The sequence below is a fragment of the Trichosurus vulpecula genome, chromosome 9 (assembly GCF_011100635.1).
Source record: "Trichosurus vulpecula isolate mTriVul1 chromosome 9, mTriVul1.pri, whole genome shotgun sequence".
NCBI lineage: Eukaryota > Metazoa > Chordata > Mammalia > Diprotodontia > Phalangeridae > Trichosurus > Trichosurus vulpecula.
Genome location: NC_050581.1, coordinates 60,569,545 through 60,596,482, shown reverse-complemented (window position 1 = coordinate 60,596,482; position 26,938 = coordinate 60,569,545). Strand labels below are relative to the sequence as shown.

Here is a 26,938-nt window from a genome sequence, read left to right as displayed (position 1 = left end):
TTTGGGATCTCTTTCAGGAGGTGATCAGTGGATTCTTTTGATTTCTATTTTACCTTCTGGATCTAAGATGTTGGGGCAGTTTTCCTTTATAATTTGTTGAAATATAGTATTTAGTCTTTTTTTTTGTTTATGGCTTTCAGGCAGTCTAGTAATTTTTAAATTATCTCTCATGGATCTATTTTCCAGGTCAATTGTTTTTCCAATGAGATATTTCACAGTTTCTTCTTTCATGTTTTTGACTTTGTTTTATTGTTTCTTGATATCTCATGGAGTGATCAAATTCCACTTGCCCAATTCTAATTTTTTAGGGATAATTATTTTCTTCAGTGAGCTTTTGTACCTCTTTTTCCATTTAACCAATTTTGCTTTTTAAGGAGTTCTTTTCTTCAGTGAATTCTCATAACCTCTTTTTCCATTTGGACTATTCTGCTTTTTAAGGAGTCATCTTCAATGAGTTTTTGTGACTCTTTTACCATTAGGCCAATTCTGTTTTTTAAGATGTTATTTTCTTCAGTATTTTCTTGTATCTCTTCTGCCAGGCTGTTCATTCCCTTTTCATAATTTTCTTGCATCACTCATTTCTTTTCACAATTTTTTTTCTCTACCACTCTCTCTCTTTATCTTTTTCTTTAACTCTTCTTGGAATTCTTGTTGGACTTGTGTCCAATCAGCATTTTTCTTTGAAGCTTTGATTGTAGTTGTTCTCACCTTGTTGTCTTCTTCTGAGTTTATGTCTCAGTCTTCCTTGCCATCATAGTAGCTTTTTATGGTCTTTGTTGTTGTTGTTTGCTCAGTTTTCCAACCTATTATTTGACTTTGAACTTTATGTTAAAGTTTATGTTTATGTGGGGGTAGTTTGTCACTGTTCCAACCTTCTAGATTTTTGTGTTGCTGTCTTCAGAGCTGGTTCTGGGGGTTGAGGGTCTGCAAATTTTCATTGCTTCTAAGATGGTGTGATCTGGGGAGAGATGTGATCATTACTCTCCTTGTCTGTGTTTTGGTCTTTACTCAGGAAGGTACCTTGCTCCCCTGTAGTTCTCTTGGCCCTGGAACTATGACCAGCTCCCCTCCTTTCCTGCAGCTGCAAGTGTTGGTGCTCCTCCTTGCCTTGGAACTACATCAGAAGCAGAGTGGCCTAGTGGGTAGGACTGACGTTGGAGTCAAGAAGACCTGGGTACAAGCTTTCCTCTGGCTCACACTACCTGTGTTAGCGTGGATGAGTCACTTAATTTCTTAGTGCCCAGACAATTCTCTAAAACTGTAAGTTACAGATGACCATCTTCAGAGCTTTTGATTGTGTTTGTCCATCACTCAGCGCATTTCCTAACACATAGTAAGTGCTTAATAAATGCTTGTCACCTAGCTTGTTGCCTATAAAATCATAAGTCTAGACCCTTTCCTCCCCCCAAAAGAATCCCAAACAACTTTACATCAATCTCTAGAAAAATTGTAGAATGATTTTTTAAATAGATGGTTTATGAGCCCTTAAAGTAGTAATCACTAGGAGCTAACATGGGCTCAACCAGAAGGGAAATCCAAACAGTTAGGGAGTCTGTTACTTTTTCTTTTGAACAATTTTTTTCCTTCCAGTTCTTTTCTTCAGAGCTTTTATTTCATTAAAAAAAATCTTTTGCTTCATTTCTTTGGGGTATTTTTATAGGCCTTGAAGGAAATGGAAAATTCATTTTTTTTCCTCTGCTTGCTGTAGTAAAATACAGTTGCTTTCCTTCTTTTGGAGTATGCATAGATCTATAATAATGTCCTATACTTGTCAGTGTCTTACTTGTTCACTCCTCTTTCTGCTTTTAGTTTTTGAAATGGGTTTTTGTGTCACAGCCAGGGTCTCCCTTGTGTTGAATGGTTGACCCAGTTTGGTTCTAATCCAAATTCCTGTGCTGACTTCCACCTCTCATAGTTAGGTACTTCTGGATTTTTGAGGTTCAGAATTCAGTATCTTCAGGGCCTCAATGGCATCTCAGGATAGAGCATTAGGGACATTAGAACCCCAAGGTTGTCCTGATATGACTGCTACCATAGTTTCTAGTTGTTTCCTGGGGCTTTAAAGATCTTCAGTGTGAATTTCTAATAATGCTAGGACTTTTTCACGGGAGCCTCTGCTCTTGCTCTCTTGGGTCCACCTCTAGCCGTGCTGTCAGTCTGCCCCCTCGTTTGCCTGTACTGGCTTTGGCTTTTCCGGTGGCCCCATCTCCTATTGTCTGTGGGCCTCTGTCTGTGGTTCTTGTTTGGATGGTTCTGGGGTAGAAAATGTCCCAAACTGTAGTTTTCAACTGGAATTCTTGATCATTATTTGATCAGGTGCAAATTTCAGGTTTCTCCTGTATTAGGCGAATAGGAGCTGAGCTGTCTGCTACCATTCAGGAAGGCATGTTGTGTGGAAATTTTTTTTATCAAATGCTTTTAGTACCTCAGATAAACCATACGTGCATAATTCTAAAATGTTCAAAGTATATGCTTTGGATGACTTGATTATTTCATCTTAATTTTCCAAAAACATGTGAGAATACTGATCTGGTAGTTAGTGCGAGGGGCCTAAAGCATTTCTCTTCTATCTTTGAAAAAGTTTACTGAAGATATAGAAAATCTTATTATGGGATGTCTTTGTGGAGACTGTGGATAAAACCACCATATAGCCTGAATTTTCTAGTAAAAATATTTAATATAAAAAAGTATATTTTTAATGCGGCTTTCAGAAAGGAAAATTATTTTTTAAACTACATGTCCTGATTTTTTGCTTGGAAAACATGTCACTATAATTATAGAGGAATACTCAGAAGTATAATGTAGGATATAGTCATGTTCTTTAGTTTACCCATGACTGAGATGACTAAATTACTTCCTATGCCATTTTTGTGTGTGGCTATTATCACAAATTATCTAAAAAAAACTACCATGGACCTTATGCATAAGCAATCCCAAGGACTTCTTATTAATAGATTATCTTAGAAGAGAAGTTAAGTGCTCTTTGGGCTCTAAATAGTTAGACTTCCCTTTCTATTGTGCCTTATTTCCCTAACTATATATATGCTTCTTTGTTATTCCATACTACCCTGTTCACAGCAGTGGCTATGACTATTTGTTGATTTGATTTTCTTTTCAAGATATTAATTTAGCCATATTTTCCCTTTAAGAAATGAATAGTTTCCAGACTCTTTTTAATATTTTCATTGGAATGTAATTTCACTTTTCTATGAAAATCCTGCTAGTGTGCCTTATCATAACAAAATGGTAGCCTGAATTTTTGAAGGCTATGCTAATAGAGTTATAGACTATAAAAAGGCTTTAAGTGCTGGTCCAGAAATGTTCTCTGTCCTGTGAGCTAAGTTCAGAGACACATTTGACCAGAAAGTTGGCAGTCGAGTGGTCTCTTTTTTTGACTGTGACAATTCATGAAAATGACTTTTGGGGCATGGAAGGGCTTGATGGTGCACTAATGGAGTTCGCTTATCTTTTGAAGTATTAATTAAAGGTTTCATGGGACTTATGTTGTAATAATTAAACTCTTCCATCTTCAACTTTTACATCCTTTTCTTTAGAGAAATTTAATACGTATGTGACCCTGAAAGTACAAAATGTGAAGAGCACAACAGTCGCAGTCAGAGGGGACCAGCCTTGCTGGGAGCAAGATTTCATGTTGTAAGTATCCAGTGGCAGTGGCTGCCTGTGTATTCCCTCACCCCTTAAATTACAGAATTGGAGACTTGGGACTTGTTCTGAGTAGGATTTTTTTGGGGCATTATTCTAGCATTTGTTATAACCTTTAAAATTTGCAATACTTTCTTTGGCAATCTAAGGGACATAGAAATAAAGATAAAATGTACTTGTCATATAAATGTATTTTTTATCATGATGGCACATTGTATCATCACTTTGTTCAGCTTTACCAAGTAATAACATCATAGCTGACATTTATATAATACTTTGAAGTTTGCATACATGCATATAAGATCTTTTATTATGTAGACATTTAGGTTTCTAAAAAGGGCAGAAAAAGAATATTTATGTGTGGAACATTTATAAAATAACTTAAGAAGAAACACAACCGATTAGATAAAAAGGCTCAAGGAAAGACATGGACTGTTTTGTGGACTTGAGAGAAAACTGCTCTTCAGATAACGGTGCTGAGGGGACCTGTTTGAAAGAAAAGTACTAGCTAAAGTAAAGGTAACTATAGTGTACTGTGGTCCATCAGCTCATTTACATATTACTTTCAGAATTTTGAAGAAAATAGCTGATAAACTATAAATCAAATAACTGCTTGGGGAACATGGAATGATGACTGTTGAGGTTATATGACAGAAGGATAGAGAGAAGAGGAGAAGCTGTTTATAGAAGATAGAAAACTGACAGAAACTAAACAAAGCTGACAAGCCAGCTTTGCAGCTGATCTAGGGAGCTGTTTGATTGGATGAGAGTGTTGGAATCTATTTGGAGGAAGGCAGTATCCTTTGCTATTTGAAGAGCTTGCCTTCTGCACCTATCTACAACTTGAGAGAGGGGAACCTTCTCAGGGATGTTTGTGTTGCTCCATTACCCTCAGTAACTTAAGAGAAGAGAGGAGGAAAGGTGGGCTTTACTCTTTTGCTGGAAACTATATTAACATATTTTTTTGCTGAAAGAGCATACATCTTTTTCAATACCATGCCAAGAGTGCATGGAAAGTGAAAAAAAAGTGAGTTTGTTCAACAAAAGAGCTGTGAAAACTAGGAGGGAAGTAGAGCAGAGAAATATTTTTGTCCAGTAGGTGATCTCTAAAGAAATCAAGGACATCAAGGCCTTTGTGAATTGTCTTAGGAAATGGGTTTCTCTACTTATGTGCTTCACTACTAGGTTGCCACAGACTTCCACAGACATAAATGCTACTATTATTCTTGCATTTACATTTTATTGAGTAAATATTATGATTATTTTTTGTTGCCTTCTCATTTAGTAAATGTTATATATTTGAGTTAATAGTGTCATTGTGACTGATTTTGTATAATGAGAAGCATACTAGTGGGGGCCCAGGAGCTGCTGTGAAAAGTAGTAGGAGTGTATCCTCCCCTAATTCCTTCATACACATACTAGAGTTACCCTAATGACCCTGAGAGTTGAGTTATAGCAGCATGGTTGTGACTGTTACTGGCCTCCCCACTCTGAGAAAACCCTCCAGAATAACCAGAGTGAGAACAGGTTAGAGATGAGTGAGTTAGCCCAGAGGGAGAGAAGGGATGAAATGTCAGCACCACGCTCAGGCTATGTAAGTAAATAGAAAATATGTACAGAGTAATTTTTTTTTTCAGGGAGAGGAAGGAGGGAAGGAACCAACATCTTGGTAGGTGATAGTAGTTCTCATGTAGGAGGTAGCAGTTGAAGCAAGATTTGAAAGAAGGGAGGGATTCCAAGAGGTAGAAGTGAATGAAGAGAGAGCACTTTTTAGACATGGTGGGTCAGAGAATGGGGGTGGCCATGTGGTGATAAGATAACTTGTGCCAAGGCACAAAGACAGGAGGTCAAATGTCATTTATGGAGAAGAGCAGAGCAAGGAGGCCAGTTTGGAAGTGTGAGGGGCACAAAGGAGAATAATTTAGAGTAAGTCTAGAGAGCTTGGCTGGGGACAGATTGTGAAGGCTTTAAATGGTAGACCAGGAGTTTATATTTTATCTTGTAGTAGAGGCAATAAGGAACCAGTGAAGCTTCTTAAATGGGTAAGTGACATGGGCAGACTTCTGCTTTAGGAATATCATTTGGGCAGTTATGTGGGAATGGTTTAGGCCAGAGAGACGATGGATGAGTTGAGACCAGTAAAGAGGCCATTGCAATAGTCCAGGTAGGAGGTGATGACCTAGACTAGGATGACAGCTTTTTGAGTGGAATGAAAAGTGGAACGATGGTAGATTCAGTGAGACATGGCAGTTGGTTTACTGATGAGAGAACTGAGATTCACAGAAGTTAAGCCACTTGCCTGGCACCCTGCTAATTTTTTCCCTGGTATCTATTAATGAGATGTCCTAGATGAGTCACAAATTCCATTGAGCTGTGGTAAAGAAATATTCTGGTTATTCAATTATCCCATTGTTCAAAATATTAGAATCCTGAAATCTCCTGCATGTTATTTAATCTTTCTTAGTTGATTCAGAAGACGCTTAGGAGAATTTTGAATCTATAAATGAGAGTCATTAACTTTAGGAAGTCATATCTAGAGAACACTGCTAAGTAGAAAACCAGAGCTGTTATGCCTGTAGAATTCTACTGAGGTCATGTAAGGTCTAAGTGTTGAAATACCACTACCTTCTAGATTAATGCAAATGGGCAAACATGCAAGAATTTGTTTGTTAAAAAAAAATTACCCTGGAACTTCAGGCAACTGTTTTGTACTTTTGGCTTTTCCTTGTTTTTACCCGAGGAGAAAAGTCCTGATTTTCCTGCTCTAGAGTAGGGACAGAGCTCATATGGGATCCAGTGGTGCAGCTCAAGAGGCCTACATTCTTCAGGGATCGGTCCCATCTTGTGGATTTTTAGAACTTTGCTGCTTGAGATTTTTTTTTGCCATGTTGTGCTTTCATTATTAAAGGCAAAACAAGCTCAATAGAAATATCAGTTCGGAGAAACTTCTAGTTGATAGGGTGCTAGACAAGAGTGCTCCTTTTGTTGAAAATAGCTTGGATTGTTGTTCTTCTGTTCTTCACTTAGGGTCTGTGAATTTATTATTTCACTATTTTGATAAGTGTATTTCAATATAATTCGTTCTTTTGTTATCCTATATATTTCATTTTATACAGTTAAAAATATTATTCTGAGAATGGTACATAAGTTTTACCAGACTGCTAAAAGAGTCTGTCACACAAAAAAGGTTATGAATGCCTATAAAATTCTAGGACATATTACTAAAGAGATGACTAGCAATGATCTAGAAAAGGCAGCAGTGAACATCAAAAACAGATCTCAATGTAATATTTCCTTTTGTGATTGTGTTAGTGAGCCAGTAGATTAGGGAAATATAGTTTATCTAGATTTTATCAAGATATGTGACAATGTCATGCTTTTAAATGGAAAATATGGTAAGATCTAGACATTTAGGTAGATTCAGAACTAGTTAAATGGCTGACCCCAATTAGCAGTCATTAATGGTTCAGTGTCCAGTGGAGACCCTCAGAGGTCTGTGTATGGCCCTGTGCTATTTCATATTATTATCAATGACTTGGATGAAGATATAAATGATAGGCTTTTCAAATTTTTGAGTAACACAAATTGGGAGAGATAGCTCACACATCGAATTACAGAGTTAATACTAAAAAAAGATCTTTATAGGTCATGACGTTAGGCCGAATATAATAAGATAAAACTTAGGATACAAATGTAGTCTTATGTTTGGTTTTAAAACATCACTTTCTTGCATACAAGATGGAGGAGGTACAGCTAGATAACAGTTCATCTGAAAAACCTTGGGGTGGGGGGCAGGGGGGGCACGGTTAGTAGATTGCAGCCTCAATATGAATTAGTAGTCTTATATTGCAGCCAGCAAGCATCTTGGCCTTCATTAAAAGAGGCATTAATTGTGTTGGGGATTAGGAACATAGTGGCCCTGTTATCTTTTGTCCTGGTTAGACAGTATGTAGAGTATTGTGTTAAGTTCTGTAGGAAGGACATTAATAAGTTGGAGAATATCTGGAGGAGTGAATAGCCTTGAGATGATGCTACAATGGGAGTGTTTAGCTGGGAGAAGAACATATGTAGAAGGGGATATGATAACTATCCTCATATATTTGAAAAACCATCACATGAAAGAGCATTTAAATTCTGTTTTTTCCCCTGCCTATTCACAATTTTATAGCTCTTTAGGCATAATTCCCTATTACTCTCCAAAATGTTCACAGTTCCACCAACAGTGTATTGGTGTTCCAGGAACCTCTCATCTTATAAGATGAGCCAGTCTTAATGGAGAAGCAATAGCCTTATTGGTATGAGGAAAGTGAAATAAGAGGGGGGAAATACAGTTAAAGCTAAGGGAAGAGAGAGTATTCAGGATGAGTGGGTGGTTAGTAGTCTCACATGCTGCAGAGATGTTAGGGAGAGTGAGGCCTGAAAAAGATCATTCAATTTGCAACCAAGATGTCATTACTGAGACTGTTTTCTCTACATTTCCCAGAGTGGTGGGATTTGAAGCCAGAATGGAAAGGTTTGAGGGGTAGGCAGTGAGGAAGTGAAGGCAGTGAGTATGAGTCAACAATGTGACTTGGAAGCCAAAAAACTGAACACAATTTGAGGTTACATTGAGAGACAGAGAACCTTCAGAACATGGGGATAACCTCAATATATTAGACCCTAATCAGATTGCATCTGGAGTAGGTTTGTTGAGTCCTAGATGTCACATTTTCCAAAGGATTTAAAAAATGTGATGTGCCCAGAAGAGGATGACCAGAATGGTAATAGGACTGGAGACCACCATTCTATGGGAGGACTGGTTGAAGGAATTTAAGATATTTAGCCTGAAGAATAGAAGACTTCAGAAGAGGGAGACATGATGGTGGTCTTTTAGTATCTGAGAGGGTGTCATGTAGACAAGAGACTAGACTTGTTTTCCCTAGCTTCAGAGGATAGGACTGAGTGATATGTAAAAGCTATGGAGAAACAGATGGATTCAGCATTGTTAGGTAGACTTAAAGAACATTTAGATGTCCAAAAGCAGAATGGTAATTTGAGGAGGGGAAATGAATAAGTAGGAGGATTAGAGAAAGCTTAGTGGAGGAGGTGGCATGTGATCCAAGCCTTGGAGGAAGATAAAGATTTTGAGGGGCATGGGTCAGGAATGAGTACATTTTAAGCTTGCTCAAATGAATGGAGATGGGAGATAGAATGTCATATATGGGAACAACACAGTTCAATTTGGCTGTGTCATAGTGCACATGAGAGAAAATCATGTTACAGATTGTAGAAGGTCTTTAGTGTGAAGCCGAGCAGTTTATGTTTTTTCCTAGGGACGTTCAGGGAGCCATATAGTCCAACTTGTGCTTTGACAGGAGGCACTATGGCCTAGTGGGTTGAGTGGATAACTGGAATCATAGTGAGGAAGACCTGACCTGGGTCCAAATCCTACTTCTGACACTTCCCCTTTCTGAGATTCAGTTTCTTCATTAGATTAGATGGCTTTTCAGTCACTTCCACATCTAAATCTATAATGCTATAAGATCATGTTGGCAATCACACATAGGATGAATTAGAGTGGGGAGAGATTGGAAACAGGGAGACCAGTTGGGGAGCAACTATAGTAGTCAAGGTAAGAAATTATAGGGACATGAACTAGGGTGGTGATGGTATATGTGGAGAAAAGAAGACAAATGCCGAATCTGTCATGGGAATTGAATTTCTGAGTCAGGCAGCATAGTGTAGTGGATTGAGCATTGCATGTGGAGTCAGGAGAACTTGGGTTTAAAACTCACTTCCTATGTTTACTAGCTGTGTGACCCTGGGTAAATCACTTAACTTCTATGGTTCCGTTTCCTTTTCTGTAAAATAAGGGGATTGGACTCACTGACCTCTTCATCTTCCTTTAAGCTGTAAGTCTATAACACTGACTTGGCAACTGATTCAGTATGAGGTATCTGACTTGGCAACTGAATGTGAAGTATGATGGTGAGGGAATAATCATGGATGACTCTGAGATTGTGTTTCTGGGTGAGTGTGGGAGGATGATAGTGCTTTCAATGGGAAAAAGGGGGAGTTTGGAGGAGAATCTGATGTGAAAGAAGAACTATAATAATTTGTTCTTTCAACTTATTACAAATAGGATTTCTAATTAGAAATGTTTTAATTTAGCTATAGTAATAATCAGACTCACTTATCTAGAAGAAGCTATATTAATTAGGAGTTATTTGAAGATTAATAAAATGAAATGTTTCTTAAATAATAAATTTCAAGTATATGAATAGATGCATCATGATTGAAATAGTATCTATCTTGAAAGATAACTAAATTAGAATGAGTTATGTAGTTGATTTCATTATGAAGAGATAATATATGTATGGTATTAACTTAAAAAACACCCCAAAACTTTTAAATAGAGTATGAGACCCTATAGATCAAATACATGTCTTCTTTTAGATTGCCATTCTAGAGAAAATGTAGGAGTGCATTTGGACCTGGCCCAAGGTAGTTCATAGTAATTATGGCACTGCAGGAAACTTGTATGACAATGCTACAATGGTTAATAATACCTCAACAATTCCCTGAACATATTGGTGTGGATACTCCCTCCATTGGTATAGATGGCAACACATCTTTGCCTGTCTTTCTGTAAATCCTCTATAGAAGATCTATTGAATCCTTTAGAAGACTTTTTCTGCTTTTTTAAAATCATAAAGACATCAGTGTAACACTTGGGTTTTCCATCTGTTGTCAGTCACATATGATATATGACCTGGCCACTTCTTTTTATAGTTATCCACCTCCAGGATGATGTCTTTTAGGCCATTCCTTATCTGCAAGTCATCATTGGTAGTGTTATGCATCTTTCCATACCCTTTGAGTCACCTAGAAATTTGATTCTTTTAAGTTGTGGTGGTCCATGATTTCTAGTCATGTTGCATTAAAAAAATATTGGTGTCAGGTTTTTGAGGTAGTGAATATTTTGGAATCATTGAAATTATTGCACAATTTACTGAGGACATTTCAGCCTATCTCTTCTTTTTATTCAATTCTAGGCCATCTCATTCTCTTTGCCTATATATATTTTAGGTCAAAGCAAAACCATTTAATAAAATAGTATGAAAAGTAGCAATAGGACATTTCCCCCATAAATCTTGTCTAAGACACATGCATAGACATTATACACACATTTATACATTCATGCACACATATATATGTATTTGCATATAGATTTACATTCTGATGGATTAACTCAGTGGGTTGCTCAATCAATATTTATTTAATACCTACTAGGCACTGTGCTATGTGCTAAGGATACAAAAAGAGGCAAAAGACAGTCCCTGCCCTCAAGGAGCTTACAATCTAATGGGGGAGACAACATACAGATAAATATATACAAAGCAAGCAATATATGGGATAAATAGGAAATAATTAACAGAGGGAAGGCTTCTAGTAAAAGATGAGATTTTAATTGGGACTTAAAGGAAGCCATGGAGATCAGTAGGTGGAATGGAGGAGGGAATGCATTCCAGGCAGCCAGACAAAATACCTGGAGCCGAAAGATGGAACATCCCTTGTTAGTGGAACAGCCAGGAAGCCAGCGTTACTGAGTAGAAGAATATGCATTGGAGAACAAGGTATAAGAAGAATGAAAAGGTAGTAAGGAGCTAGGTTATGAAGGACTGTGAATACCAAACAAAACGTTTTGCATTTGATCCTCAAGACAATAGGAAGCCACTTAAGTTTATTGAGTATGTAGGAGTGGGGTAGGTGGGGTGACATGACCAAACCTATGCCCTAGCCCTTTGGAGAGATGTTGCAAAGGTGAAACTGACAGACCTTGGCAACAGCTTGGATATGAAAGGTGAGAAAGAATGAAAAATCCATGATAAAGTTTTGAGCATGAAGAACTGGGAGGATGGTGTTGCCCTCTACAGTAATAGGGAAGGGAGGAAGGGAGGAGGGTGGGATTTAGGGGAAAGATAATGAGTTTTGTTTTGGACACATTAAGTTTAAATTGTCTACTGGAGATCCAGTTCGAGATACCTGAAAGGCAGTTGAAGATGCAACATTGAAGGTCTGCAGAGAGTTTGGGGCAGGATAGTTGTATTTGAAAATCGCTAGCATGGAGATGATAATTAAATTCATGAGAGCTGATGAGTTTACCAAGTAAAGTAGTATAGAGGGAAAAGAGAAGGGAGCCCAGGACAGAATGCTGAGGGATACTTACACCATGATTTGGAAGTGGATCCAGCAGTGGGAGTAGAGAAGGAGCAGTCAGATTGATGAGATGAGAACCAGGAGAGAATGGTGTCCTAAAAATCTAGAGAGAAGAGAGTATCAAAAAGGAGAGAGTTTTCAACAGTGTCAAAGGATGCAGAGAAGTCAAGAAGAATGAGGACTGAGAAAAGGCCTTTGGATTTGGCAACTAAGAGATTGTAAATAATTTTGGAGAAAAAAGTTTTGGTGGAGTGATAAGGTTGGGAACTGAGTTGTAAGGACTTAGGAAGAGAGCAGGAGGGGAGAAAGGGGAGGCTTTCATAGACTGCCTTTTTATGGAGATTAGCTACAAAAGGCAGAAGAGATATAGAATGATAATTAGCAAGGATGGAAGGATCAAATGGGTTTTCTTTCAGAATGCTCATTGAAATACCACAATCTGGGAAATAGGTGTTTTGATCTATGTTGGTTTTCCTGTTTTAATGATTAAGCTGATCTCTTTTTTGAAGTCACTGAGGAGTTGTGTGGTAGCAACGTATGACTGGGAGAGTTGGACTATAAGGAAAGCTGAGTTCCGCAAAATTGACACTTTTGAATTGTGGTGCTGGAGAAGACTTTTGAGGGTCCCTTGGACAGCAAGGACATCAAATCAGTCAATACTTAAATTATTTCAGGCTATTCGTTGGAAGGTCAAATACTGAAGCTGAAGCTTAAGTACTTTGGCCACATAATGAGAAGATGAGACTCATTGGAAAAGACCCTAATGTTGGAAAAGATTGAAGGCAAAAAGAAAAAGGGGCAGCAGAAGATGAGTTGGATAAGTAGTGTCATGGACACAATGAACATGAACTTGGACAGGCTTTGAGAGATAGTGGAGGATAGACAAGCCTGGTATGCTGTATGATCCATGGGATCACAAAGAGTCAGACATGACTGAATCCCTGAATAACAATGGTTTCCTAGGTGATGATATAAGTATTATACTTGTAAGATACAGGCAAGAGAATCCAGAGAATCCCTGTTGTATTTCAACTGTGTTTAGGATATCCTCTTGTACACTGAATACTTTAGATGTAGGTTTGTTTCCTCGTTTTATGCCTGACTGATATTGACTCTTATGGCGTTATTGAACAGTTATTTTCATGATCAAATTTGTTGTGAAATCTTTTATGACCTCACTCTAGGTGTGGGAAACACCTTGTCTGAGAACAGCCATAAAACTGTGTTTTATTTTTCCTGTTCAAATTAGTGATTCTTTGTTTTTTTGTAATTTAAAATTACAGCAAATTCTTATATTCACTATATTATATGGTCATTCACAGGGCTATATGGATTTGTCTAGAGACAGCTAAGTGGTAAAGTGGATGGAATGCTAGATTTGAAGTCAGGAAGATAAGCACTCAAAAGTGACTTCATATTCTTACTTAACTATGTGACTGGGCAAAGTTACTGCCCAAGTGACCTGACCTCTGTTTGCCTCAATTTCCTTCTCTGTAATAATAATGACACCTACTTCCCAGGATTGTTGTGATCAAATGTGATAATATTTGTAAATTGCTTTGTAAACCTTAAAATACCAGGTAAAAGACTGCTGCTCTTATTAAGTGTCCATTGTTTGAAGATAGTCTATGAAGACCTGTCCATTCCTTTCTTGTTTTCAAGAAAGATATCCTTGATACATGTATACACCACTTTCATTGGTTTCAATTTTGATTTCAAATTGGAGTCAATTTTCAATTGATTCCTGAGTGCTGTTAAAATTTTGTTGCCTCCAGTATGGAGGCTCCCTAATATCTTTGGTCACGGCCAGCCACTATTCCTGACTTCATCTTCTTTACTGTCATTGCTGTTTATTCCTGGTACACGTGGTACAGAGATAGTGGATTCCAAATGTGGGGATTCTTCTATCATTGCTAATGTTCTGCCATTAAAAAGTCACTGATTCCAGGCAGAGAAACACTAGCAAAAAAAGCCATTCCTCAGTATATAAATGGTCAAAGAATAGGACAAATAGTTCTCAAAAGAAAAATCCCAAATTATTAACAACCATATTAAAGAATGCTCCAAGTCACTAATTATAAGAGAAATGTGAATCACTATGACCCCAAGGCTTTACCTCCCACCCAGCAAATTGGCAAAAATGACAAAAAATTTGGAATGGTTAATGTTGGAGGGGTTTGGGGAAAATAAGCACACTAAGACATCATTGGTGGAACTGTGAATTACTACGAACATTTTGGAAAGCAATTTGAAATTACCTGAAAATAGTGACTAAAATGTCTATGCTCTTTGACCCAGCGATTTTATTACTCGGTTTATACTCTAGGCAGGTCATGGTAAGAAGAAAGTAGCACCATTTTTGTGATAGAAAAGAACTGGAAACAAAGTAGGTGTCCATTCATTGGATAATGGCTAAAATTGTGCTGTATGAATGTAATAGAATATTCATATGTTGTAAGAAACGATGAATATGATGAATACTGAGAAGCATGGAAAGACTTACACGAACTGATGAAGAGTGAAATAAACAGAGCCAAGAAAACAATACATACAGTAGCTGCAACAATGTAAATGGAAAAAAAAACAGCCACACACGAAAAAGTGCATGTTGCAAAATTACAGAAACAAGCCTGGTTCCACAGAAGAGGAATGAGAAAGCACTTTTTAGCCTCGTCTCCGATGAGATGGGAGGTCTATGGGTGTGGTGCATTATACATATTTTCAGACTTTTTCAATATATTGATCAGTTCTGCTGATTTTTCCCTTTTTTATCTTTAAAAATATTCTTTGTTATATGGGATGGCTCTCTGAGAAGGGGAGGAGAGAAAAGTATGGAGATGTAAAAGTCAAAGGCTGTCAGTAAATACTTTTTTAAAAAAAGAAACTGTGGCAGATCCATTTCATTTTACTTGTATTTGTTGTCCTTCCATTTTCAGCTGGAAGTATTCTTGGGATGATCTACTGAATTGAATCTCATGCCAATCTTTGTGCAGGCTTAATTTCCCCTCAACTGCTTTTTTATTATTTTTTGGGTGATATTGCTTATAATCTTCCATCCTTTTATGTAATGTTTGGAAAATGAGATTGTGCTTCAAACTTGTCACTCTTGGATGCCTTTTTTCTCTGTTTGGACAAAAGATTGTGTTTCCTAGCTGACAAGGTTTTAGGAATCTTCTCTCATTTCTCATGGTTGTGATTTTTTTTCCTGATTAAGTAAGCTTTTCTAGAAATAGTAATCAACAGATCTAATGTCTTTCTTTTGTTCCTTTAACATTTTATTTTTGTAGTCAACAGCTTAAATAGTCAAATTAGAGTGACTATAATTAGGTGAAGTTGGAGGGGTGTCTTTTCATTTTTCTTCCTTTAGTCTAATATGGTCCTATTGACTTTTGTTGATCAGATAGCAAACTGACAGCTGATTTAAAATTGTCTATTACTATGAGAGATTTCCTTTTAACATTCATCACAGATCACCTGCATCATGCATGGTGACAGAAACTACTATATATTCTATAACACTTCAAAATTAATTTGTATATTATTAATCACAGCAGCTTCTAAGCATGTTGGGAAAATAATATATATGTGAGACACATAATTTATTCTGTCTTTAAAAGGTATGTTTGATTACTTTTTCTGAGTCACACTGAATATTTTGTTGGTTCTAAATAAAGATTAAAAGACTATATCTAAAGAACATATGGCTTTGCCGATCTGTTACATAACTATGTGGAATTCCAGTAACTTTATGCTCCATCTGTGGTCCCTGACCCTTGGGAAATCCTTGGGAATCCTTGATGGGGTTAGTTTCATTGTTAATGATTTTGTTTGGTCTTCATCTTATCTAGCACCCAACAAATGTCTTTTTGAATAAAGTGTAATATGATAAATTGTTGTAGCAGCCTTCTACTTGGTCTCCCTGCCTCAAGTCTGTCATCAATCTAATTCATCCTACCTACTGCTACAAAAGTAAATTTCCTGAAGTATACACCTGACCATATCACTCCCTTACTTCTTCAACTCTAGGGGCTTCCTATCATCATTAGGAGAAAACATAAACTCCTCTCTTTTCAAAGCTCTACAAAACTTGGCCCTAATCTATCTTTCCAGCCTCATTAAAAATCCTGTACTCTGTGATTCAGCCAAACTGACTTTCTCTCTGTTCTTCAATCATGACATTCCATCTTCTATCTCTGTGCCCTTGCACTGGCCACCTCCCATGCCTGTAGTGCGTGTCCTCTTTACCTTTGCCTCATAGAGTGTTTCTTTTCCAGCAAGACTCTATTCAAGTGTTTGTTTCTGCATGAAGTGTTTTCTGATTCCCTCCCCAGTCCAGCTGCTCATACCTTTCCTCCAAACTATTTTGTATTCAACTACTTTGTATTTATTCACTCTATACATATTTTTTCTGTATATATGCATGTATGTATACACATGTATACACACACACACACACATATTCATCTTCTTCATTAGAAAGTTAGTACCTTAGGAATTACCTACTTGTCACTGTCAAGTGAGATAATGCCTGTGAAAGCCAAGTAGCCGTAACTTGCCATATAAATAATGTATGGCATTAGAATTATTTTTATTGTACCCAAATTGTTCCATACTTATTTCATGGACAGATGTTTGAATAAACTATAATTCACTAGAAGAGAGATTAAATTATGCAAAACAACTGCTAAGGTGCTGGGCATGAAGTTAGTATTTAATGAGTGCTTAGTATGTGAATGAATATACTAGGTAGAATGAGAGGTAGTATAGTGGAGTGAAAAAAGCACTAGAATCTGGAGTCAGAGAGCCCTGGGTTCAAACATGGTTTCTGGCACTAGCTCCAAGACTGAACTTAGGTAATTCACTTAACCTCTGAGGCTCAGCTTCCTGATCTGAAAATCAGTGATGATAATAGCTATTCAAGTACCTACCTCACAGGTTTTTGTGAGGTTCAAATGAGATGATGTGGTTAAAGTCAGAGCACCCCAGAAATGTCATTTGTTATAGTTATGATCATCCACTCATTCCTTTCTTTTCCTTCTTTAAAAAAATTCAATTTTCTCTCTCCTTCCCTTCCCCCACCCACTGAGAAGGCAAGAAAAATAAAACCCATTCTAAATACACAGACATGCAAAATAAATGTCCTCATCAGCCAGGTTGCAAAAGAGAGAAAGGAAGGAAGGAAAGAAGGAAGGAAGGAAGGGAACGAAATAGAAGAAAATATGCTTCAGTTTATACTGAGTCTATCAGTTCTCTTTCTGGTGGTGATGCTATTGCATGTTTCATCATGAGTCCTTTGGAATTATGGTTGATCATGGTGTGTATCAGAATTATTAAGTCTTTCAGAGTTGGTTATCTCACAATATTGCTTTTACTATACTAATTGTTCTCTTGGTTCTGCTCACTTTATTTGCCATCAGTTCATACAAGTCTTTCCAGGTTTTTTTTAAACCATCCTCCTCATAATTTCTTAGAAGACAATAGTATTCCATTGCATTCATATATTATATCTTGTTTTCTCAGTTAATGAATATCACCTTAGTTTCCAATTCTTTGCTACCACAAAAAGAGCTCCTATAAATATTCTTATACATATGGGTCCTCTTCTTGTTTCTTTGATCTCTTTGGGGTATAGTCCTAGTAGCAATATGACTGGGTTAAAGAATATGTATAGTTTAATAGTGGGGGGGGCAGGGTTGGCAGGGGGAAGAGGTCATAGTTCCAAATAGCTTTCCAAGATGATTGAACTACTTTACAGATCCACCAATGGTGCATTAGTGAACTTATTTTCCTTTGTCATTTTCCTTTCTTATTATGCAATCTAATGGGCATGAGGTGGTACCTCATAGTTGTTTTCTTTAGTATTTCACTAATTATTAGTGAGAGCATTTTTTTCATATGGCTATTGATAGCTTAGATTTCTTCCTCTGAAAACTTCTTAATCGCATCTTTTGCCTATTTATCCATTGGAGAATAGTTCTTGTTCTTATAAATTTTACTCCATCCCTAAGATATCCCTAAGATATCTTAGAAATGAAACCTTTATCAGAGAAATGTGCTGCAAAGATTATTTTCTTAGTTTCCTGCTTTTCTACTGCATTGATTTTGTTTGTGCAAAACCTTTTTAATTTTGAATAATCACAATTATCCATTTTACATCCACAAACCTTTCTATCCCTTGTTTGGTCGTGGACATTTCCCCTGTCCATAAATGTGACAGGTAATTTCTTACCTGCTATACTAATTTGCTTATGATATCAACCTTTATGTCTAAATCACGAACCCATTTTGAGTTTATGGTATGAGATGCTGGTCTGCACCTAACTTTTGCCAGACTACTTTCCAGTTTTCCCCACAGCTTTTGTCAAGTAGTGAATTCTTGCCCCAATAGCTATGATATTTGGGTTTATCAAACACTGGGTTATGATGCTTGTTTGCTTCTATATGTTGTTGTTCAGTTGCTTCAGCCATGTCTGACTCTTTGAGACCCCATTTGGAGTTTTCTTGGCAAAGATACTGGAGTGGTTTGCCATTTCCTTCTCCAGCTCATCTGTAACGATGAGGAAACTGAGGCAAACAGGGTTAAGTGACTTGCCTGGGGTCACATCGCTACTAAGTGTTTGAGGCCAGATTTGAAATCAAGATGAGTCTTTCAACTTCAAGCCTGGCACTTTATCTACTGCACCATCCAACTGCCCAGTTTCATTGATCAACCTCTCTATTTCTTACCCAGTATCAAATTGTTTTGATGATTACAGCTTTGTAGTATATTTTGAGTTCTGGTATGGCTGATCTCCCTTCCCATTTTTTTCATTAATTTTTTTCTTATTCTTGACTTTTTGCTCTACCAGATGAATTTTGTTATGCATTTTCTAGCCCTATAAATAATTTTTTGAAATTTAACTGAATAAGTAAATTAATTTAGGTGGTATTGTAAGTTTTATTGGCTCACCTGCCCATGAACAACTAATATTTCTCTAATTATTTAGATCTGTCTTTATTTGTGAAGAGTTCTTTTGTAATTGTGTTCATGAAGTTCCTGGGTGAGTCTTAGCCAGGTAGACTTTCTTTTTTTTTTTTCCTTTTTTTTTTTGCAGGGGGGAAGGCAGGGTAATTGGGGCTAAGTGACTTGCCCAAGTGTGTTGGTAAGCAAAATGGGCTCCTTAGCACTTAGGTCAACAAGTGCCCTTGAAGAGTTTGGCTTTTGTTTGCTTTGAGTAATTCAGTGTATTTCATTGAGTCTTACTAAGTGCTAAGCCCCAGGGCCCAAACCCCTATTAGGTATAAAACCTTAGTGGGTGTGGATTGGCAACTAAGGTGGGGCTCAAGATAGGGCTAACCCCAGGGAGGGCCTAGTTTACATGTCTGGGACAGCAGAGGCTCTTAGACCACATGGGTTTAAGTCGCCTCTTTGTGATGATTTTAGGTCACATATGGGTGAGTTGCATGTGTGACTCACCCCTGATGCTGAAAAAGATATAAAAACCAGGGGTTGGCCTCCTCTTCTTTGGAGCTCTTTCCCACAGCAGTGGTGGTGCATGACTCTGGCCCAGCCCTTGTTCCGAGCTCCCAGGCTGAACCTAGATGTTGGTAACTATGAATCTGTATTGGGTCTGTCTGTTGATGTTTGTAATTTGTATTTTGCTCTGAAGTTCAGTGTGCTGGCTTCTTCCCCTGAACTAAGTGTGTGCTGAATATTTGTGTGCTGAATTAGAGTAAGCTTGTCAAATCCCTTCACTTTGCTTTCCTTAGTTAAGCAGATCAAAAGAACCTGTGCTGTTGGCAGCTTTCTGGGTGCTGGCTGTGGGTGGATCTTATACCTCCACAGAAGCTGCTAGCCAGATTGTTGAAACACCAAGGTCACACAGCTAGTAAATGTGTCAAGTGTCTGAGGTCGGATTTGAACTCAGGTACTCCTGACTCCAGGGCTGGTGCTCTACTCACTGCGCCCCCTAGCTGCCCCACCAGGTAGACTTTCAAGCATTTTATACCATCTGTAGTTGTTTTAAATGAAATTTTTCTTCATATCTGTCTTGCTAGGTTCTGTCAGGTGTTGGTTTTGTTTTTTTTTTTTTGCTTTTGGCCTTCAATAAAATATGATGATTTGTGTGGGTTTATTTTCTATCCTTCAACTTTGCTAAAGTTGTTACTTATCTTGATTATTTTTTTTAATTGACTAGAATTCTGTACATAGTAAACTATCAGAGCACCTGCAAAGAGTGACAACCCTAGTTGCAGGCAAGACAGCCGGAATGACATGTCTTATTCTGTTCCCATGTGATTTTTATTTCTTTAGCTAGGTGTCTCTATTTTAAAAGTTTTTCATTCCACAAAGCTTGGAGATTAAGTGTTTGGTAAGGTGGCATCCATTTAAAATATTACTATTTTTATGTTTTTTTTTTGAATGAGAATCTAATTACTGTGAGTTTTCATGAATAAACTAGAATTGGGAAGGAAGTTGTTAAGAGCTGTTCCTGCGTCAAAGTTGAACTTGCCCTTATGGAGTAGGTGAAATATTTTTAATGAAAACACTCTGAAGTAGAATAATCTTTTAGCACAGGTACTTTGGCATGATAATTTCCCCCTTTCCACCTGGCCTTTCCAGGAAAAGACATTAAGTCTAAAAGGCATTGTTCCTAGGTGGTCTCTGTAGGGGTAATCACAGTAAATTTTTTAACACTAAATCAGTTGGTGTCCATCAACAGCATGGCTCCCCTAATTCACTGTTGATGGAACTGTGAACTAATCTAATGATTTTGGAGAGCAATCTGGAATTGTGCCCAAAGAGTCATTAAATTACCTGTACCCTCTGATCTAGCAATACCACTACAAGGTCTGTTTCCCAAGATGTTTAGGGGAAAAGGAAACGAACCTATATGTTCTGAAATATTTAGAGGAGCTCTCTTTGTGGTGGCGAAGAACTGGGAATTGTGGGGATGTCAATTGGGGCATGGCTGAACAAGTTATGGTATATGATCATGATGGAAAACTACTGTACTATAAGAAATGATGAGCCTGATAATCTTAGAAAAACACAGATAGACTTGCATGAAATAATGAACAAAATGAGCAGAACCGAGAGAACACTGTATACAGTAATAGCAATATTGTTTTAAGAACAACTTTGAGCAACTGTCATATTGACTATTATAAATATCCAAATTAACCAAAAAGGGCCTATGAAGGAAGATGCTGTCAGCATCCAGAGAAAGAACTGATAAATAGTTGTATAGAATGATTTTACACACACACACACACACACACACACACACACACACACTTTTGTGTGATGGTAGTCATCTCTAGTGTGGGGTGAGGGGGAGAGAAGAAAAGAAAAAAATTACATGGTAACTTTATTATATATTTAAGAGAAATAACAAGTTGTACATAGTAGTTTTGTAGTTTCATGAGCAATCATCTTTTTTTCTATTCTACTGTGTTACAGAAATGCTTGTTTTATTTCTTAAGTTCAGAGTAAAATAAAAATAAAACAAAACACAGGGTCCCCAGACTTAGCTGATTCTATTCCCTTCCTCTGAATATGCCATTGGGCTGGTACCATCTCATGAGAGACTTTTGGGACTTTAAAGCTCTTCTGAGCTTGACATCAGAATCATGGGAGTTTTTGCTAGTATGACGAAGTACATCACTCCCATTTTATTACTTCTCAGTATGCTGTTGTTTTGGAAAGTCCTATCACTATGAATGTTTAAGTAGTTACCTATGTGGAAAACCTAGTTCTGTGAAGGTGTGTATCAATGTATCAGTTAGCAAAGTCTTGAAGTGACTGGGTGATTCGAGCTAGTGACAATTGTTTGAGAGAATTTAGTAACCAAGTGCTGGAGCTTATTTCGTTTTTCATATGGCCACCTTTGCTTCTATAATTTCATCCATTCTTCCTTTTTTTGATATTTTACCTCTAACAGGTTTATGAGGGGGAGTGGGTGTGGGAAGTTAAGTACTTAGATCCTGGGTTGCAGTCATCTTTAAAACTTCATTAATATTTGAGATTCTTATCTCCATAAGTGACTCATCCAGAGTTATTGAATTATATAACAGTCTCTGGCAAAAATTAATTGAACTCTAGATCTCTTGAGATTTTTTCTTTGGCAGTTCATTACTATTTCCAACAAAATAATGCTTTAAGCTAAGTAGCTTGTATTTTCTTTTTTTAAAAAAAATCATTATTTATTTAATACTTTTAGTTTTCAGCATTAATTTTCACAAGAGTTTGACTTACAAATTTTCTCCCCATTTCTATCCTCCTCCCCACTCCAAGAAGGCATATATTATGATTGCCCCATTCCCCAGTCAGCCCTCCCTTCTGTCACCCACTCCCCCCATCCCCTTTTCCCTTACTTTCTTGTAGGACAAGATAGATTTCTATGCCCCATTGCCTGTATATCTTATTGCCCAGTTGCATGCAAAAACAACTTTTTTTTTAACATCTGCCTTTAAAACTTTTGAGTTCCAAATTCTCTCCCCTCTTTCCTCCCCACCTACCCTCCCTAAGAAGGCAAGCAATTCAACATAGGTCACATGTGTATCATTAGGCAAAACCCTTCCACAATACTCATGTTGTGAAAGACTATATTTTGCTCCCTCCTATCCTGTCTCCCTTTATTCAATTTTCTCCCTTGACCCTGTCCCTTTTCAAAAATGTTTGCTTTTGATTACCTCCTCCCCCTATCTGCCCTCCGTTCTATCATCCCCCCTTTTTTACCCCCTTCCATCTTCTTTCCTGTGGGGTAAGAAACCCAATTAAGTGTGTATGTTATTCCCTCCTCAAGTCAAATCTGATGAGAGCAAGATTCACTCATTCCCCCTCACCTGCCCCACTTCCCTTCCAACAGAACTGCTTTTTCTTGCCACTTTTATGTGAGATAATTTACCTCATTCTATCTCTCCCTGTCTCCCTCTTTCAATATATTCCTCTCTCATCCCTTAATTTGATTTTATTTTTTTAGCTATCATCCCTTCATATTCAACTCACCCTGTGCCCTCTTGTCTATATATATATGTATATGTATATTCCCTTCAGCTACCCTAATACTGAAGTCTCATGAATTGTACACATCATCTTTCCATGTAGGAATGTAAACAAAACAGTGCGACTTTAATAAGTCCCTTATGATTTCTCTTTCTTGTTTACCTTTTCATGCTTCTCTTGATTCTTGTGTTTGAAAGTCAAATTTTCTATTCAGCTCTGGTCTTTTCACTGAGAAAGCTTGAAAGTCCTCTATTTTATTGAAAATCCATATTTTGCCTTGGAGCATCATACTCAGTTTTGCTGGGTGGGTGATTCTTGGTTTTAATCCTAGCTCTGTTGACCTCCAGAATATCATATTATAAGCCCTTCAATTCCTTAATGTGGAAGCTGCTAGATCTTGTGTTATCCTGATTGTGTTTCCACAATACTCAAATTGTTTCTTTCTGGTTGCTTGCAGTATTTTCTCCTTGATCTGGGAGCTCTGGAATTTGGCAACAATATTCCTAGGAGTTTTCTTTTTGGGATCTTTTTCAGGAGGTGATCGGTGGATTCTTTCAATTTCTATTTTACCCTCTGACTCTAGAATATCAGGGCAGTTCTCTTTGATAATTTCTTGAAAGATGATATCTAGGCTCTTTTTTTGATCATGGCTTTCAGGTAGTCCAATAATTTTTAAATTCTCTCTCCTGGATCTATTTTCCAGGTCAGTTGTTTTTCCAATGAGATATTTCACATTGTCTTCCATTTTTTCATTCCTTTGGTTCTGTTTTATAATATCTTGATTTCTCATCACGTCACTAACTTCCACTTGCTCCAGTCTAATTTTTAAGGTAGTATTTTCTTCAGTGGTCTTTTGGACCTCCTTTTCAATTTGGCTAATTCTGCCTTTCATGGCATTCTTCTCCTCTTTGGCTTTTTGGAGCTCTTTTGCCATTTGGGTTAGTGTTTAAGGTGTTATTTTCTTCAGTATTTTTTGGGTCTCCTTTAGTAAGTCATTGACTTGTTTTTCATGGTTTTCTTGCATCACTCTCATTTCTCATCCCAATTTTTCCTCTACTTCTCTAACTTACTTTTCCAAATCCTTTTTGAGCTCTTCCATGGCCTGAGACCAATTCAATTTTTTTGGAGGCTTTTGATGTAGGCTCTTTGGCTTTGTTGACTTCTTCTGGCTGTATGTTTTGGTCTTCTTTGTCACCAAAGAAAGATTCCAAAGTCTGAGTCTGAATCTGAGACTGTTTTTGCTGCCTGGCCATATTCCCAGCCAACTATTTGACCCTTGAGTTTTTTCTAGGGGTATGACTGCTTGTAGAGAGTGCTTTGTCCCAAGCTTGAGGGGCTGTGCTGTTGTTTTCAGAGCTATTTCTACACAGCTAGCTCTGCCACACCAGCACTCCTTCTCCCCCAAGAACTGCCAACCAGGACCGGGACTCAGATCTTAAGCAGGCTCTGCACTCCTGCTCTGATCTGCCACTTAATTCCTCCCACCAGGTGGGCCTGAGGCCAGAAGCAACTGCAGCTGCAGTTCTGTCCTCAGAGCTGCACCACCTCTGCCTCCCACCATGAACTTCTTTCACTCTGTTTTTCCCACTAACCTTCTCTGTTGCCTTTGGTGTTTGTGGGTTGAGAAGTCTGGTAACTGCCACAGCTCACTGATTCAGGGTGCTACGGCCTGTTCCACCTGGCTCCAGGTCTGGTTGGTCTGGTGCTGCTCACACTGGGCTGTGCTTAGCTCTGCTCCCAGAAGTATTTCAGTATTTTCTGGGTCTCCTTTAGGAAGTCATTGACTTGTTTTTCATGGTTTTCTCACATCCCTCTCATTTCTCTTCCCGATTTTTCCTCTACTTCTCTAACTTGCTTTTCCAAATCCTTTTTGAGCTCTTCCATGGCCTGGGACCAGTTCATGTTTTTCTTGGAAGCTTTTGGTGTAGGCTCTTGCACTTTGTTGGCTTCTTTAGGCTGTATGTTTTGGTCTTCTTTGTCAGCAAAGAAAGAATGCAAAGTCTGAGACTGAATCTCGGTGCGTTTTCACTGCCTGGCCATATTCCCAGCCAACTAACTTGACCTTTGAGTTTTTCAGTGGGGTATGACTGCTTGTAAACTAGAGAGTTCTATGTTCCACGTTTGGGGGGGAGGTGCCAGCTCTGCCACACCAGCACTGCTCCTTCCCCAACCCCCATCCCGGACTGGGCTTAGATCTTCAGCAGGCTGTGCACTCCTGCTCTGATCCGCCACTTAATTCCTCCCACCAGGTGGGCCTGGGGCCGGAAGTAACAACAGCCTTGGCTGCCCCACCTCCGCTGCCCCCGGGGCTGGAAGCCGAACCTCGAATGCCTTCCACTCCCGCAGCTTTTCCCACTAACCTTCTCCGCAGTCTTTGGTGTTTGTGGGTTGAGAAGTCTGGTAACTGCCGCAGCTCACTGATTCAGGGCGCTAGGGCATGCTCTGCCAAGTTGCTGGTCTGGTTGGTCCATGCCGCTCAGGCTGGGCTCTGCTCCACTCCATTCCCAGCTCCCAGCTCCGTGTGGGATAGACCTCACCCAGAGACCATCCAGGCTGTCCTGGGCTAGAGCCCTGCTTCCCTCTGCTGTTTTGTGGGTTCTGCCATTCTAGAATTGGTTCAGAGCCATTTTTTATAGGTTTTTGGAGGGACTCGGTACGGAGCTTACGCTAGTCCCTGCTTACCAGCCGCCATCTTGGCTCTGCCTCCCAGAATATCTGTGCCAGGCATTGTACTAAGCCCTAGTGATACAAATAAAGGCCAAAAAACCCCAGGCTCAGCTCTCAAGGAGCTCGTGGTCAAATAGGGGAGGCAAGATCCAAACAACTAAGTGCAAACAAAATGTAGCCTGGATAAATTAGAGATAATCGATAGAGGTAAGGCACTATAAGAGTAAGGGGAATTGAGTCTGATTTTAAGTTAATTGTGCTTAATTGTCACTACATATGACCTCTTTACCCAGAGTTTGCTCCTCTTACTTTCTCAAGTAATTTCACTCTCCTTTTATTGCCAAATTTCTTTAATGAACCGTCTGAGGATGAAGAAATCAGAGAACAGAGAATAATATACACAGTGACTGCAGTCATGAAAAATGAAGAGTAAAATAGCAACAAAATTCAGGCAGCCAAAGCTAAGATGCAAATTTACTATGGTTATAGGGATGGAGATGGGAAGAGAGATGTCATTAACTCTGATGTTAGACTCCTGATGAGGATTACATGGAGGCAAAAGCTAAAATACTGGCATATAGCTGTTGAGTGCTAGAACACAGCAGGAGTAGAGAGATTAATCAATGTGCCATGCTGCAATCAGGAATGGAGGGGCTGTTTTTTCTTTTTTTACTCTCAAACAAAGGCATATGGTAGACTTGAGCAGACCATAGATCTAAGCAGCAGAGCTTCAAATAGGAGGAAGCTGCAATCAATCACTGCAGGCACAGTCCAAAGAAGTGTCTTCGTGTATAAGGGTACACAGGACACGTTATAGTATTTTGTCTTACATGGGTAACAACTATTTTCAGTGATACACTGAATGCTTTTTTACTTCTGGGCTCAATACTGAGTTCTGATAATGCTAAAATTTTTGTAGACATTAGGTGATTATTGACCAGTTATGGTACATGGATAGTCTGGGATCCTGATTCATTTGCTGATTCTTTTTAACCCCTCACAAATAGATTTCCCTTCTAATTTTAGAAACTCTGTGTGTATGGGCTGTCTAGTCCAAATCCTTCATTTTACAGATGAGGAAAATGAGACCCAGCCAGGCTGAGGCTTGCCTTAGGCCACGTAGGTAGTAAGTGGCAGGCTCAGTTTTCTGACTCAGATCCTCTCACCCAAATCTAAACACACCTTGTACTATGTCACTAGGCTTCTTCTCCTCACCCCAGCGCATAACATCTTTGCATCTTTCTGTTGCTGACTTTCCCACTGTCTCAGAAGAGATTTCTATCCTTTTAAAATCCTCCATCTGTGTCCTTCATACTTCTCTTAATATTATGAATATCCACCCATTCCTTCTTCAGTAATGTTAATATCATAGAATCTTAGAATTTTAGAGCCAACAAGGACCTTAAAGATAGCATGCTTTCC

The 26,938-nt window shown here is 38.3% G+C and overlaps 1 protein-coding gene across 5 annotated transcripts in view; it reads left to right on the top strand.

Moving 5' to 3' along the window:
• The window catches only part of UNC13B (unc-13 homolog B), a 331,346-nt gene that overhangs the window by 95,444 nt on the left and 208,964 nt on the right, over nt 1-26,938 (top strand). For all 5 annotated transcript variants that reach the window (XM_036737948.1, XM_036737946.1, XM_036737947.1 and 2 more), the window contains exon 3: nt 3,555-3,654. In XM_036737948.1, the coding sequence (XP_036593843.1) occupies nt 3,555-3,654 (100 nt within the window). The remainder of the gene's footprint in view (nt 1-3,554; nt 3,655-26,938) is intronic.